The following is a 17280-nucleotide window of genomic DNA, read 5'->3' on the forward strand; positions in this document are numbered from 1 at the left end:
GACTTCAGACTATATTACAAGGCTACAGTAATCAAGACAGTATGGTACTGACATAAAAACAGAAATATAGATCAGTGGAACAGGATAGAAAGCCCAGAGATAAACCCACACACATATGGTCACCTTTTCTTTGATAAAGGAGGGAAGGATATACAGTGGAGAAAAGACAGCCTCTTCAATAAGTGGTGCTGGGAAAACTGGACAGCTACATGTAAAAGTATGAAATTAGAACACTCCCTAACACCACACACAAGAATAAACTCAAAATGGGTTAAAGACCTAAATGTAAGGCCAGACACTATCAAACTCTTAGAGGAAAACATAGGCAGAACACTCTATGACATAAATCACAGCAAGATCATTTTTGACCCACCTCCTAGAGAAAAGGAAATAAAAAAAATAAATAAACAAATGGGACCTAATGAAACTTAAAAGCTTTTGCACAGCAAAGGATACCATAAACAAGACCAAAAGACAACCCTCAGAATGGGAGAAAATAGTTGCAAATGAAGCAACCGACAAAGGATTAATCTCCAAAATTTATAAGCAACTCATGCAGCTCAATAACAAAAAAACAAACAAGCCAATCCAAAATGGGCAGAAGACCTAAAGAGACATTTCTCCAAAGAAGATATACAGATTGCCAACAAACACATGAAAGACTGCTCAACTTCAGTAATCATTAGAGAAATGTAAATCAAAACTACAATGAGATATCATCTCACACCAGTCAGAATGGCCATCATCAAAAAATCTAGAAACAATAAATGCTGGAGAGGATGTGGAGAAAAGGGAACACTCTTGCATTGCTGGTGGGAATGTAAATTGATACGGCCAATATGGAGAACAGTATGGAGGTTCCTTAAACAACTACAAATAGAACTACCATATGACCCAGCAATCCCACTACTGGGCATATACCCTGAGAAAACCATAATTCAAAAACAGTCATGTATGACAATGTTCATTGCAGCTCTATTTACAATAGCCAAGAGATGGAAGCAACCTAAGTGTCCCTCATCGGATGAATGGATAAAGAAGATGTGGCACATATATACAATGGAATATTACTCGGCCATAGAAGGAAATGAAATTGAGTTATTTGTAGTGAGGTGGATGGACCTAGAGTCTGTCATACAGAGTGAAGTAAGTCAGAAAGAGAAAAACAAATACCGTATGCTAACACATATGTGTGGAATCTGAAAAAGTTGGTTTAGACAATCTTATTTACAAAGCAGAAATAGAGACACAGACGTAGAGAACAAACATATGGATACCAAGGGGGAAGGGGTGGGGTGGGTTGAATTGGGAGATTGGGATTGACATATATACACTATTGATACTATGTTAGGGAGGGTGGGAGGGAGGGAGATGCAAGAGGGAAGAGATATGGGAACATGTGTATATGTATAACTGATTCACTTTGTTATAAAGCAGAAACTAACACACCATTGTAAAGCAATTATACTCCAATAAAGAAGTTAAAAAAAAAAAAGAAAGCGTGTATAAAGATTTAATTCCATGGGAACAATACAATGTTCACACATAAAACAAGAGACAGAAGTGTAAATAAGAGCATGATTCCAATATTATTTAAAAATACACAAATGCATAGATGAAAGGTGGGTGTCTATATCAATATATTAGCAGTGATTATCTCTGGGTGGTTTATGAGTGGTATTTGTTTCCTTATGTAAATGGACATTACCTTTATGCTTAAGGACATATTCAAACAATAGCCTTTCATCCACAGACTTTTTAAAAAATAATACTTTCCGCGGAATTATTTTTAGTCATAGGTTGGAACATCTTGAACCCTGTTGCTAAACTTGCCACAGCTGATGTGCTGCACACCATTTTTAAAGAAGTGAGGTTGAATCTGTCACCAAAACTGCAGCAATTCCTTAGGATTATAAATTTTAATATAATCAGTCATTATGCAACCATAATGAGTCCATCTGGGCCTGAGGGAAACCATTAAATAAATGTACCCGATTCTCTCCCTGACCTCTTTCTCAAAAGGAATCGAATGTCAGAAGAACAGATACATTATTAAAAAGGGAAACACATTTCAATTGCTTAAAGACCTTATCATTTAAGAACATAAATTGTTATTCTGATTTCAATGTTTATCCACTAGATATATCATTTGCTATTCAGGTCTGTAGTTATTCATGGCATACATTATTTCTGAATCTCTTGACAGTTCTAAATATTTATGATAACTTATTTTTGTTCCCAGAAGCAGAAAGTTCACATAAAAGGATGAAAACATGTGAACTATGACTTAATCTAGGTCTAAATAAATGACAATTCATTGAATTTAAGGCACCATCCTTTTTAAGGTACCTCACTACTCACAGATGGCCAAGAAAGAAAAGCACCAACAAATTGTGACACCCCATTGACTACACGATGCATCTTAGTTTTAAAAATGTTAACATATTTTTAAAATGCATATTCTTACAATTGATTAAACAAGTCAATAAAACACAGACTGTTTTCAAATCAAGCTCTGTCACATTAAATGTTTTCTTGGCATTAAATAAAACACTATGTAGTGATATAAACTACCACCAACCCTTATGGTGCCTTTGGGCAAATCACAGCAAGGACCTTCCCTCACCTGACTGATCTATACTGGAGCAACGTTGTGATAAATATACAAACCTACAATATCTATACTGTGAATAGTGCCCCTTAGAAATGGTGCTGTAGAACCTGTACAATCATTTGTTAAGCCTCTAACAGGCACACTGCTAGAAACTATGTTAAAAACTTTGCATTAATTCTTTTATTTCATCATCACCATAACAACCCTAAAAAGTAGAAATTGTGTGATCTTTAAAGTGGATCCTGTTAGTGCCCACCAAATTCCCCTTTACCATCTATCTGTGGGACCCAGCTCCCAGCTGTAGTAAACTTTGGCTACTAACAGCTCATAGCTTCCTCTGCTTTTGAAAATTGCCCTCATGGAAGGCACACTGATCATGAAGAGGGATTTCTTATCTGATAAATATCTTGCTACTCTGTTGATCATGGAGCATATCTCATTATATCCATTTGAGCTATTTATTACACAGCTATGTCTCTGACAATGCCCTGATACATTTGATGCTCTAGGCATCAAAAATTTATATAAAAGCAGGAGCAGTGCCATTTACAAACGTATTAGCAAACCACAGGGATAGCTGAAGATTGTGTGGGAGACCTTTTATATAAAAAGAAAGAAAGAAAATTGCCCTCAGCCAAAAGGAAGCCCCCTCTCCAGGAGCTTATGCCTCCCCACAACTGACATTCCCAAATAGGCAAAAAGCTGGCTTTCTTGCCTCAAGGTGAGACTAACTCTGTAGTACAGTTCACGCTCAAGAGCTCCCCGTGGGATCAGGCAGAAGCCGGACTCCAGCGGAGACCACATCCTTATTTAGCTACTTCTGTATCTGCTGCCCTCACTCCCCTCCTATTGAGAGACCCCCCTTGGTAAATCACATGTACCTGAATCACTCTCTTGGACTCTGTTTCTAGGGAACCCAAACTTTTTAAAAAATTATGAGTAAAGAAATTGGGTCCTTGAGAAATTTGGTAACATAGTCACAAAGTTAGCAAGCCACAAAGCCAGCCTGGAACACACGTATGACTTCCAAGCTCTGCTCTCAAGGTCCAGTGGGCTGGGGTCAGAAAAATACTGCTCAACAACTGCTCTGTCCTCTCAGCCCTTCCAGCCCTCTCAGCTCTCATACCCATTTGTTGCAGAAGTAGAAGCGCAGACAATTGAAGAGCTAAAGCAACAGAAGTCGTTTGTGAAACTTCAAAAGAAGCACTACAAAGAAATGAAAGACCTGGTTAAGAGACATCACAAGAAAACCACTGACCTTATCAAAGAACACACTACAAAATATAATGAAATCCAGAATGACTACTTGCGAAGGAGGGCAGCTTTGGAAAAGACAGCCAAAAAGGATAGTAAGAAAAAGTAAGTTGAAGGGGTATTTTGGGTTTGTTTTATAGTATAAAGGAGGAGAGTCATTTACATGGATTTTCAGTGTTTTTTTTTGGAATGGACAAACTACAATTAATTTAAATGATTTTTTATTGATGAACGTAAGTGTTGTTTTTGATTATTTGCTATTATAAGAAATGTATTAATAAATATGTATGTATAAATCTTTTCATATATTCCTATTTTCTTAAAATTTTAGAAGTGGGATCCCTAGATCAATTTAAAGACTTTTCTGTTTTAGTTTGTAACTATCACAAGATATGAAAGTGCAAACTGATGGAGAAAAAAGTGATGTTGTTAGTATCTTAATTTGCATTTCCTCATTAAGTTGAATTTTTTGGAACATTTATTGTCAATTTATATTTATTCCTTTGCAAATTGTCAGTCTTTGCTTGACATTTCTTTTTTTTTTTTAATTGAAGTTTACTTGATGGATTTTCAGTGTTTTGCACCACATTTTGGATCTACACCACTGTAAGAAGGAAAGCCACCCAACTCCCTCCACTCTCTACAGTTTTGTGTCCTCTCAGCTCACTTTTGCTTATAGACTGAATTTCTTTATTTGACCAGATTCTGAGACTAGATATGCAGGAAGTCCTACCCTTGAGTTCTAGCCTGTAGGCCCAAGACCAATTGGCTGACTTGCCATATTGCAGCTGCCAACCTGGGGGGTCTGACATTTTGCTGTGGACTAGAACCAAGCTCAAGAGGCAGCTTGTCTTATTGAAAAGAGAACCTCTACTGCCCTTTGCTGCCCTATCTGAAACCCACAAAGCCCTGTACAGATAATCCTTGTTTGGGCCCTAAGAGTCCCCACAGCCCCATGTACTCAGACCATGCTGGGGAGAAGCGTTTCTCACACATTCATTCAACCAATATTTGTTGAGCGCTTTCTGTGTGCCCTGGGGACACAGCAGTGAACACAACCTATTCAGTTATCACCCCAAAGTGCCTAACGTGGTAACGTGGGGAAACTATGTGAGCATAGAAGCTAAGAGTCAGACAGGCTGTACCACATCCTTCCATCCTTCCCTTCACTTCCTTATTCAATAATCCAATCAGGTTAGAGAGAAAGGTAAGAGGCATTTTTCAGATGCATCTTGTGACATATGATTTAACATGCGCTTAACTTAAAAGCACAATCAAAACCCAGTACTTGGGTTTTTAAAAGCAGCAAAATCATTATTTTTTAGACCTGGAGCAGCCTTAGAAGCCATCTAGGTGAACTGTTATCAATTCTTCAAGGAGGAATCTGAAAACTAAAGGCTTAACGTTTACCCACAGTTACAAAACAGTTCAGGCAGAGCTTGGCCTAAAACTTCTAAATTTTGATCTTAGTGATATGTATGTAGTCATTTGTTTATTCCTGTATTCATTTATTTATAAGTCATATCCTGCAAACTTCCAATAGAATATTAAAGTAATATCATAGACATGTATAAAAATCCTATAAAAATAGAAAAAGAAATGTACACACATACATATGCACACAGACTGTCTACGAGTTAGCAGATCTGCTGTCCAATACATGAGTCACTAACCACAAACAGTGACTCATTGGTATTGAAATGTGCTTCAAGTATAAAATAACACACCAGAATTCAGACTTCACTAAAAAAAAAAAAAAAAAAAAGAATCTCATATTTTTATATTGATGTATATTGATTTTAATTACATGTTGAAATGATAATATTTTTGATAATCAAGCTATGTAAAATATATTATTAAAATTAATTTCACTCATTTCTTTTTACTTTCTAAGATGGCTACTAAAAATTTCAAATCACATATGTGGAAAAAAATCAAATATGTGACCAGTGTTGTATTTCGACTGGACAGAAGTAACCATTTAATGTAATTTCTGTCCTTGAACACTAAAGTTAGCTCTTAGCTTCTGAGAAAAGGAAATACGGGTTAGATAATTTTCCTTATCTGATTAAAGGAAACTTGCTTTTCCAAGAGGGACAAACATTTTCCTGGTATTAAATTACAAAATAATTCATCTCTTGGATCATATACAGGCAACATTAGGCAACAGGGGATAATATCTTCAACCCTGTTTTTGGAGAAGATGCAGAAACATTCGTCCCTTGGTTATTTTTCTTTACTTTCCCTCAAAAAACAAACAAACAAAAATCCCTAAGCATCTTGATTAAAAAATACATCAGGAGAAACTTTTCTTCAAGAGGCAAAGACACTGAGGTCTGATTATGTCTGTCCACTTCCCATCCCCCCATGATACACATTAAAATCCTGAAAATTCCTCAGAGTAATAAATGGACTTAATGTCCATTATATTCATTTTTTTTTTTGCCACTGAGATTTTTTTAATCTCACTGATTTTCTTCTTGATTTGAAAGTATAGTTATTTTTCACAAAATATATTAATATGTAACGGGCTTATATTTTCTAATGAATAAATGATTTTTAGATTTATTTTTTATTGAGGTAACATTGGTTTATAACATTATATGTTTCATATGTACAACGTTATATTAGATCAGTTTCTTATTCAAATATCTGTAGTCTCAACGGAGTTTTCACATAATGTGAAGAACAGATCATTCAAAGATGGTTTCTATCACACATTGTGCTGTTCTCAGAGCGCAGACTTTGCTGTTTTCTAGATGTCTGTCCTTGGGTAAGCTGCACTGCTGCTCCCCCATACTGTGTCCTTAGGAAAATTGTCTCACTGAAACTCAATTTCCTCAAATGTAAACAGGAGATGGTCACACCTGCTAGCTGGGTTGTTGTGAAAGCCAGAAGTAAAGCAGAAAGTCTCTGGCACCTGCTGAGTGGTCAAGAAATGTTGCCCTGTTGCCTCTGCTATGGTGGTTGTGGCTCACTGAAGCAACACTTTATGTTCTGGCTACACCAACTTCTTGCTGCAGCAGATTATAAATGTATCTCGTGTTCATGCCAAGACGGAGGTCACCCTTCCAATGCTCCTCTCCTCTGATGTTGATAAATAGACTTGTACTCATGCTAGGATGGAGGGCCACCTCAGTGCTGCCATGTGATTTTGATGTTTAGAAACCTTTGAGGGAATTCTGCATCCCTTATTTGAAAAAATAGGATCCTAACACTTGCTTCTACCAACTGCCTCTCCATGTGGCACTATTGTGTTGGCCTAATTCTAAGAGAAAGTAAGAGGAATTAGCACCAGCTGATTCAAGAAACCTCTTCTACTCGTTCCACTTGGCCGCAAGTGAAAACATGGAGACCGAATCTGATGTGCTGGGTATCTTAGGTGGCACAAAATTTGAAGGAATCACACCGTATGTTTTAACACAATAATGTTAGTGAGAATTGCTTTGTTTTGTTTCAACATTAGTCCTAAACGTCAAAATATCTATATAATTCTTTATGAATAGCTCAAAGAAAGTCCCCCTGCACAGAGTGAGCACTTGATAAATATCTTAGAATGAACCCAATTCATCCTCCTCTCTCGGAACCAAAGTGCCATTTTGGGTGGAGACATCAATGAAGTTGGTTCAGCCCCCAAAGAAACTTATTTTAATAACAAATCTTGCTACTAAAAGATGTCAAGAAACAGAACGTGTCAGCTGGGAATGTTGCTGGCCCATGACATCCGCAAATGTTCTCCGTTGTCAATCTACATCGCGCAGAAGCAAAATTCATCACCTTTTCAACTCCCCCTACAGAATCATCAATGCAACAGAGTGTACAGGAGAAATGTAGCTGGAAATTACATTATACATGCCACGTTAAAAAATAAAAGCCTTAAAAAGTCCTTATTAGACATTGTTTTTCCCAAGGGGGGATTATCATTCTCTCCACCACCACTGCCAGGGCCCCCAGCCTCCTGGCATTCCTTTTCTGCCACTACCTCTTTCTAGAGCAGCACAAATTTCATCTACTTTCTGTGTTTGGAGACCTTCTGCTGCTAAGCTTGTCCTTGGGGTATCAGCCTCTGTCTCAAGTGGTTTATCGAAATATTTATTTCCAAACAGAGTCTCTAGGAGGGACTCTGGTGAGCAGCCCTCCCTCCACCTTGCTCTGACCTGCATGTTTTGTAAGTCAAGCTCTGTGTCGCTGCAGATCGGAACCCAGCAGCCCTGACCATGGTTCATCAACAATTGAGCAAGACCTTGCTGCCCTGGATGCCGAAATGACCCAAAAGTTAATAGACTTGAAGGACAAACAACAGCAGCAGCTGCTTAATCTTCGACAAGAACAGTATTATAGCGAAAAATACCAGAAGCGAGAACATATTAAACTGGTAAGCCTGAAAAATGTGATTTCTGTTTCTATAGCTGGAACCCTCTTTTCTATAGAAAATTTTTGATGCCCTTGGATAACATAACAGGAGACAGCAGCAGGTCTGGCTGGCACTTTCATTTCGCTTCCTGACTGAATAATCTTATTTTGATGCCAGGTTGTAGAGGGAGATAAGAGGCATTTCTCAGATCCATATTGTGACATGTGATTTAACACGTGCTTAACTTAAAAGCAGGATCAGACCCCAGTACTTCGATTTTAAAAAGCAATAAAATCGTCATTTCTTAGAAATGGAAATTGCATAGGCCAAATAGTATCAACCATACTGATATTTTACAAACCCCACTATTCCAGTATCTTTACCAAGTTCCTCTCTGTTCTCCAATGAAGCTATGTTTTATTATTTTTATTTTCACTAACTCATGTTTGGGCTATAGTAGTTTTTTGGGATTTTTGAAATCACACAAGATAATTACACACTCATCTTTAAGAAAATTAAGAACATGCTGCAAATAAATATTTACTTTTTATGTAGTTGTGTAGCTTTGCAGTGATACAAAGAGAACTGTACAGTCCACTCTCCTACATTTAGAAAAGTCAGTATTTAAGTGGCCTGTATGGAATGTTGTCTATCCAATTCCTGAGGCTCCCTATGAAAGGAAATGCCATTATCTCCATGAATGATCAGTTTTGTCCTCCAAAATGTTTTCTCAGGAAATGTGAAAATCCATTGTTTTTTTAATTGAAATATAGTTGATTTACAATGTTGTGTTAATTTCTGCTGTACAGAAAAGTGATTCAGTCATATATATATATATGTGTGTATATATATATATACATATATGTATATATATTCTTTTAAAAATTCTTTTCCATTATGGTTTATCACAGGATATTGAATATAGCTCCCTGTGCTATACAGTAGGGCCTCGTTGTTTAACCATTCTCTATATAATACTTTTCATCTGCTAGTCCCAAACTCCCAATCCGCCCCTTCCCCACCCCCCCTTGTCAACCACAAATCTGTTCTCTATGTCTGTGAGTTGGTTTTTGTTTCATAGATAGGTTCCTTTGTGTCATATTTAATTAATTAACTTATTTATTTATTTTAATTTTTTAAAAATACTTTTATTTATGTATTTACTTGGCTGTGCCGGGTCTTAGTTGCAGCATGCGGACTCTTAGTTGCAGCATGTGGGATCTAGTCCCCTGACCAGGGATCGAACCCAGGCCCCCTGCATTGGGAGTGTGAAGTCTTAGCCACTGGACCACCAGGGAAGTCCCTGTGTCATATTTTAGATTCCACATATAAGTGATATCATATGATATTTGTCTTTCTCTTTCTGACTTACTTCACTTAGTATGATAATCTCTAGGTCCATCCATTTTGCTGTAAATGGTGTGATTGCATTCTTTTTATGGCTGAGAGCTGTACAGAAAAGTGATTCAGTCATATATATATATATGTGTGTATATATATATATACATATATGTATATATATTCTTTTAAAAATTCTTTTCCATTATGGTTTATCACAGGATATTGAATATAGCTCCCTCATTCTTTTTATGGCTGAGAATATTCCATTGTATATATGTACCACATCTTCTTTATACATTCATCTGTCAGTGGACATTTAGGTTGCTTCCATGTCTTGGCTATTGTGAATAGCCAATAGCCATCGTATATGAACATAGGGGTGCCTGTATTTTTTTGAATTATAGTTTTGTCCAGATATATGCCCAGGAATGGGATTGCTGGATCATATGGCAAGTCTACTTTTACTTTTTTGAGGAACCTCCATACTGTTTCCAATAGTGGCTGCACCAACATATGTTGCATTGTTGTTGATGGCTTGACACAGAGTAGGGACATGATAAATGTTTGGTGACAGATAAATTAAATGAATCAAGCAATAAAGTAGCCTTGAAAACAAGCTTGTGCCAAAAACAAGTGAGTAAGCGTAACAGAAATTAAAGTAGTGTACCCCGGGGAAATGAGTTCTCAAAGGTGTTTACATGACCTGTTCATTTCATTGCTGAAGGCCTGTCCATGTAAGAGAATTCTGAGGCTGTTTCTGCTTATAGGGTGCAAACAGTGGATGGTTTAGTCATGACTACATAATAGATGGATCAGGGTACTGCTGTCATTGTAGTACTGGTTCCCAATGACAATATGCAAATGAGCAGGTCAAAATCACCTGCTTATCAAAAATCAGATTCTACTTGGTCAGGTAGTGTCGACTTGAGCATGCATCAGAATCACCTGGAGGGCTGGTTAAAACACATATTGTTGGGCCCTACACTGAATTTCCAATTCAACAGGCCTTGTGGAGGGCTGGCAATGCTGATGCTTCTGGTCCCAGGCCCACACTTTGAGACCCACTGCTCTATACCTAAATGTGAGGCTCAAGGACTTATTTTTAAAAGCTCCATATGCTTTTGATAGGCTGCCTTGTTTGTGAACTACTGAAGTAAAATCAAGCAGTGAAAGAACATGCGGGCAGAGGTCAGGTTTAGTGTGAACCAGGGATTGCCTTGACAGACCTGAGAAAATCCAAGTGAATTTTAATGGGAGATAATAGCTTTGGGAGCTACAACCACTGCCATCTTTCTTTCTCAGTACCCCATCCCTAGGACTCCAGAAAATAATAACAATAATAGGGCTTCCCTGGTGGCGCAGTGGTTGAGAATCCGCTTGCCGATGCAGGGGACACAGGTTCGTGCCCCGGTCCGGGAAGATCCCACATGCCACGGAGCGGCTGGGTCCGTGAGCCATGGCCACTGAGTCTGTGCGTCCGGAGCCTGTGCTCCGCAACGGGAGAGACCACAACAGTGAGAGGCCCGCACACCACACAAAAAAATGAAATAAAATAACAAGAACAATAATAAAAATTAAAATAGTAACTGTGTGTTGAACACACCCGATGGGGCCATATGCTGTGCTAAACCATTTGCAGAAATTGTCTGATTTAATACTCACAACACTGGCATTTGGTACTCTTTTCAGCCCATTTTGCAGATTAAAAACTTACAGAGAAAAGTAGTGACTTTCCCAAATTTCCACAACCAGAAAATGGAGTAGTTGGGATTTGAACTTGGTCCTCAGACTCCAGAGCCCCTACTTTATAACCATGGTTCAGATGCCTCCTAATTCAGATCTCACGCCAATGTTCTCAGACGACCTCACATCTACTCACACAGAGCACAGAACACACACAGCCAACTCCTGCATTAGGATGGCTGAGATACCATGCCTCTCTCTTTTTAAACAGCTTTATTTCACATTCCTTGCAATTCATGTATTTAAAGTGTACAGTTCAATGTTTTTTAGTTTATGTATATTCATAAATATGTACAGCCATCACCAATTTTAGAACATTTTCATCACCTCAGGAAGAAACCCTGATTCATTCATTCATCTAGTCAACAAATACTTAATAGACAGCCACTCAACAAATACTTTTAAATAGTGGAGGATAAAAATTACAATCCTAGCCTTTATGGAGCTTATATTCTAGATGTGAGGGTGAGACCATAAACACAATAAGTTGGTAAAATATGTCAGTTGGTAATAAGGGCTTAGGAAAAAAAAAAATCAATCCCAAGTGGAAAACTAGGGAGTGGGTGTGGGGGAAGGATGAGGAGCGTGGTTTGAAATTTTACATAGCATACCGGAGAGGTGCTCACTGAGAAGCCAGAATTTGAGAGAGGAGGAGAAGGATGGGCCCATACAAACATATGGGGCAAGATTTTCCCAGGGAGAAGGATTAGCAAACTCAAAGACTCTGGGTTGGGAATGGGCCTGTGTGTTGGAAGAACAGTAGGGTGGCCGTGTTGGAGGAGGACTATAGGGTCTTAGGTCAGAGAGATGGGACTTCTGGAGCTGGAGACAGATCTCTCAGGTCTTGTAGGCCCCTTGTGGCCTCTGTGTTCCACTCAGAGCACAATGGGAGCCAGTGGAGGGTTCTGAGCAGAGGAGTGATGTGATCTGAAGTAACTTTCACAAGGACGGCTCTGGGGCTGAGCTGAGAGTACATGGTGAGGAATGGGGCCCCAGGAAAGTGCCATCCAGAAGCACAGTTCAGAGGAATAGCAGCCTGAGGGTTAGAAGTCCTGGGGTTCTCCCGCAGATTACTGAAGTTGACTAACAGTGTCAATGTTACTTCAAAGATGAGGCAGTCCAGCCATAATCATCTGAAGTTTCCTCAGAGTGCCAACCTCTGGCAAGATCCATTCCGCAAGGAAAGAAACATGGCAATTCATAAGAGACATGGCAGAATAAGAGGGAAGCCCAGTACTCACAGAACATTCCTGAAACAAGAATTAAGAGTGTGAATTAACACAGAAGCCCAGACATCCCAGAAAGGCCTCCTAGGAAGAAGGAGACTTGAGTTCAGAAATTAGATTCAGAAATCACGGGCAACAGCTACACAGTCTCAGAGTTCTGGGAGACATACGTGAGGGTGAGCACCACATCAAATCCCACCAGATGGGGGCATGAAAAGCTGTGCAACAGATTTTCCCCTGAAGGAGGAGGTTGGCGGGGAACTGGGGAAGACCAAGCTGAACTTATAGGTGGGAAAATCCCACCCAAAGGACCACTGGAGCAGGAGAGCTGGTGGAACTGCCACTCGAGGTGACAATCTCAGAACATGTGCCTCTGCCTCCTTTTCCCCAAGAAGGAATGAGAGTGTCCACGATGAAAGCTTGAAAACGTTTTCAGAAAAACATACACATACATCCAAGCCAGCCTGGCCCTTTCAGGCCAAATATAAGCGACCTACTCAAAATGCTCCATCCTTCGCCACTGTGATTGTGGATTTGGGTTTAGATAAAGTGCCAGTGCCCTTGAACATACCTGTATGGGCCTTTGTTAAGAAGGCTAAGACCCAAACACCTGGGATTTAGAACCACACAGAGTTTACTTTATGGCCATTTCAGAGCATCCAGAACTCATACTACATGCCTTTAGCTAACATGTGGCAGAACTTTCTATCAACCCCATTTGTAATAACTACAAATTGTTCTGCCAGGAAGTCTTTTGACTGAAAGGCACCTAGAATTGTCAGTTCTATCTTTGGTTGTGGTTCTGAATTACCAACAGGCCTCTTAGGCTAAATTAGACAAGTGGAAGTGTAATTAAAAAGCAAGTAGGCCCCAGGTAAAAAGGAGTATTTGGGTGATGCGGAAAATTAGGCAGAAGATATTTTATCGCCCAAAATTGCTTTGGGAATTAAATGCAAATGTGAACCCACAGTTCAAGGATTGAGAAAGAAACCATGGCATCAATAAACTCCCTGCCAAATGTGCATTACAACTTAATATCTGCCAAACCCTCTGATAGACACTGGAGGTAAAGATGAGGAAGGCGTGGCCAGCACATGCACAGGGAGCATGTAATACAGTCATTAATACCATGTGATAAATGAACCCATAGACAGCTATCAGCAAACTGCTATGGAGACACAGATGTGGGAACAATTTGCCTAACCATAGAAATTAATAAACACCAAGAGAATATTTTTGAGATAACTTTTCATGTTATCATAGGAGGTGTTAAAAGCACACCAAGCTTCATAGACTCTGTAGCTCAAAGGACTCAAAGGACTTGTTCTACCTGTCTAAATAAGAATCATCATCTTTAAAATTCTACATCCAAGCAGCTCTGCAGCCTAGTTACTCAAAGTGTGATCCCCAAATCACCTGAGAGCCAGCCTGTTAGACATGCAGAGTCTCAGGTCCCACCCCAGACCTGCTAAATCACAATTTGCATTTTGATAGGAGTCCCAGGTGATGTGTTACACATTCACATTGAAGAATCAGGTTTAAAAGCCATTGATCCTTATCTCTGTTCAAAATGCATTTAAAAATAAGTGAAAATTTCCTCTTGGTTGAAATAGGAAATACATCGTGCTCTCCACTCTTCTTAGCTTGACCATCAAGCTGGATGGTTATCTCTTGGTGACAAAGGCACAGGTCCTATGGAAATCACTCCTGTGATTTCCTGCCTGTGTTCATTATAGAAGGAAACAGTTACTTTCAGTTAAGGGTGAGTGAAAATAAAGATGTAGTTCCCCAACCCCACTGAAGTTCTTGCATCCCCTGAAATCTCCTCATAGATATCTTGGGGGTCTGTGGAGCCCAATGAAGGATCTCTGTTCCAGGAAAGAACTCTATGGTTGGGGAATCTGCTCTAACTTACCTGTTTTTCATCAACTGACATAGGTTGACCCTGGGTTTTGTCATAACATTAGGGTAAGGTCTTAATTTTACATGTGAGTTTGGTAAGTGATAGAAATTCTTAGGGGGTCCCTCTGAGGGTTCTCGATCACTCTCAGAATCAGCCCCAACAACACGTTCAAGGCTCAACATCCACCGCCTAGGGAGAGGAAGTTTTGTGGTGACATCTATGGGGTCGCTTCTCAGTTGCCGCAGGGTTTGACCTGCCATTTTGTCTTCTCTTTCCTTTCTCCTTTTCAGTGGCGTCAAGAAAAGATTTCCTCATTCTCTCACAGCACCATACTCTTTATCCTCTGCAGAGGCTTGTTTTGTTTTGCTTTACTTCCTACCTTTTCTCCTCTTTCTCGTATTTTGTCTCCCACGTGTTCCAAGCCCATTCATTTCTCTTTTCCTTCACATAGACCTTAATGGTTGGGATTCTTCTTATTCATCCTCCTGCCTGTCCCACCAACAATCATTCCTGGGCCTCAAACCAACACTAGTACCTGTTGAGCTGAGTGCTCCCTATTCCCTGCCAATCCCGGGGAATGAAAGTTGTGTTTCACAGTGAAAGCTCTGGGTGGATACTGACCGGCTACTAATGGAATGGCCCATCAGATGTGAGTGGTGATGAGTGAGGGTCTGGAGTCAAATGTCCTCATTTCTGGCCACTGCTCCCCCAGAGTAGCTGTGTGACCACTCAGAATTTCTGTTTTCTCATCTTTCCAATGAAGATAAGAATAATCCTCACTTTATTGAACTGTAAGGAGGAATAATGAGATAATGTGCACAAATCATTGTTTTTATTGAAAGCCCCCCACCTCCGCTTTTTTTCTTACAATACGTGAATTGGCTAGGAAATCTTCAGTTCAAATATAAATGTGTATTTGCAGTTTTCGACATCCTGCTACAGCCTGAGGGTGCTCACCATCTTCCTTTTTGATGATTTCTATTAGCACCATTTGCTGCTGCAGCCTGTCTGAGAGCCAACCTTGAATTTTCTCACTTCTATGGTCGCTCAGCTGAAGTATATGTGCCAGGAGTAATTGCAGTGTCAGGAAGTAACTAACTCTACGGTAGTGTGATCTGTCTTCCTCCAATATTCTGACTTTAATGCAGGATCATCTTTCTTGAAAAATAAATGATTTAGCTTTTCTGAAAACTTTACATTCTCTACCAAACAAGAAATGACAAATAAATACAAGACTTTAGTAATGAAATAAAGAATGAAACAATTTGTCAAAATGTGTTCTTATTTGTTAATTTTCCTAATCATCACTGGGTAACCCTAATAGAATTGATTTGTTCTAGAGATAGATAGATAGATATGGATATAAAGATAGAAATGATATTTATCTTCATTTCTATTGATTTAATCATGATCAAATATGAGCATATGTGTGCAGAAGACCTAAATAGACATTTCTCCAAAGAATATATACAGACTGCCAACAAACACATGAAAGAATTCTCAACATCATTAATCATTAGAGAAATGCAAATCAAAACTACAATGTGATATCATCTCACACTGGTCAGAACAGCCATCATCAAAAATTCTACAAACAATAAATTCTGGAGAGGGTGTGAAGAAAAGGGAACCCTCTTGCACTGTTGGTGGGAACATAAATTGATACAGCCACTATGGAGAACAGTATGGAGATTCCTTAAAAAACTAAAAATAGAACTACCATATGACCGGACCTAGAGTCTGTCATACAGAGTGAAGTAAGTCAGAAAGAGAAAAACAAATACCATATGCTAACACATATATAAGGAATCTAAAAAAAAAAGGTCGTGAAGAACCTAAGGGCAAGATGGGAATGGAGACGCAGACCTACTAGAGAATGGACTTCCTCACAGGGAGGGGGAAGAGTAAGCTGGGACAAAGTGAGAGAGTGGTAGTGTATGTATGGACATATATACACTACCAAATGTAAAATAGATAGCTATTGGGAAGCAGTGGCATAGCACAGGGAGATCAGCTTAGTGCTTTGTGACCAGCTAGAAGGGTGGGATAGGGAGGGTGGGAGGGAGGGAGACACCAGAGGGAAGAGATATGGGGATATATGTATATGTATAACTGATTCACTGTGTTGTAAAGCAGAAACTGACACACAATTGTAAAGCAATTATACTCCAATAAAAATGTTTTTTAAAAAAAATGAGCGTATGTCCATGTGTGTATTGCCCATTTGTATTCCTTTGTTCTACAAACTGTTTATATCCATTGCTACTCTTCTGTTGGATCGTCTTGTTCTTTTGACCCACAGAGTTTATGCTTTTAGTTTATTATTTTTTGGGAGGTTGGACAATTTAGAGAGCATAAAATATGCTTATATAATTGTTTAAGTCAAAGTTATTGAAGGCCTACTGTAGTCCTCATACTGGTGGGGCTATTCCTGTGGACCAAGCCTAAATTTTTTCTCTGCCCTCAAGGGCTAACCGTGGTTAAGAACACAGGTTGTGAAGTTAGATGGACCTAGTAATAGTATACCCATCTTTATCCATTAGCTTTGTTGCATAACAAACGCCTCAAAACTTATTGCCTTAAAACAATAACTATTTACTTAACTCATGTTTCTATGTGTAGCAATATGAGCTTGATTCAACTGGATGGATCTTCTAGTACTGGCTGGGCTCATTCATGTGTTTGTGGTTCAGTTGCCAGTTACTTAGAGGCTCTGCTCCTGAAGGTTGGCTGACTGTCAACTGGTCCAGGCAGATAACTGATACACATCTCTCATCATCCAGCAAGGCTAGCCTGGGCTTGTCCATGTGGAAGTTGGAAAGGATTCCAAATGAGAGCAAGCAGA

General features: G+C 39.1%; 1 protein-coding gene across 6 annotated transcripts in view; it reads left to right on the plus strand.

Annotated features, from left to right (window-relative positions):
* PLCB1 (phospholipase C beta 1) overlaps positions 1-17280 on the plus strand; it is a 705446-nt gene that overhangs the window by 603147 nt on the left and 85019 nt on the right. For 3 of the 6 annotated variants that reach the window (XM_024123662.3, XM_024123663.2, XM_055090385.1), the window contains exons 26-27: positions 3754-3973; positions 8063-8243. In XM_024123662.3, the coding sequence (XP_023979430.1) occupies positions 3754-3973; positions 8063-8243 (401 nt within the window). Of the gene's footprint in view, positions 1-3753; positions 3974-8062; positions 8244-14725; positions 15311-15357; positions 15634-17280 lie in introns of those variants that run through there. The other 3 variants (XM_028499214.2, XM_028499213.2, XM_028499212.2) reach the window with 3 other exon arrangements.

The sequence above is a fragment of the Physeter macrocephalus genome, chromosome 14 (assembly GCF_002837175.3).
Source record: "Physeter macrocephalus isolate SW-GA chromosome 14, ASM283717v5, whole genome shotgun sequence".
Lineage (NCBI taxonomy): Eukaryota > Metazoa > Chordata > Mammalia > Artiodactyla > Physeteridae > Physeter > Physeter macrocephalus.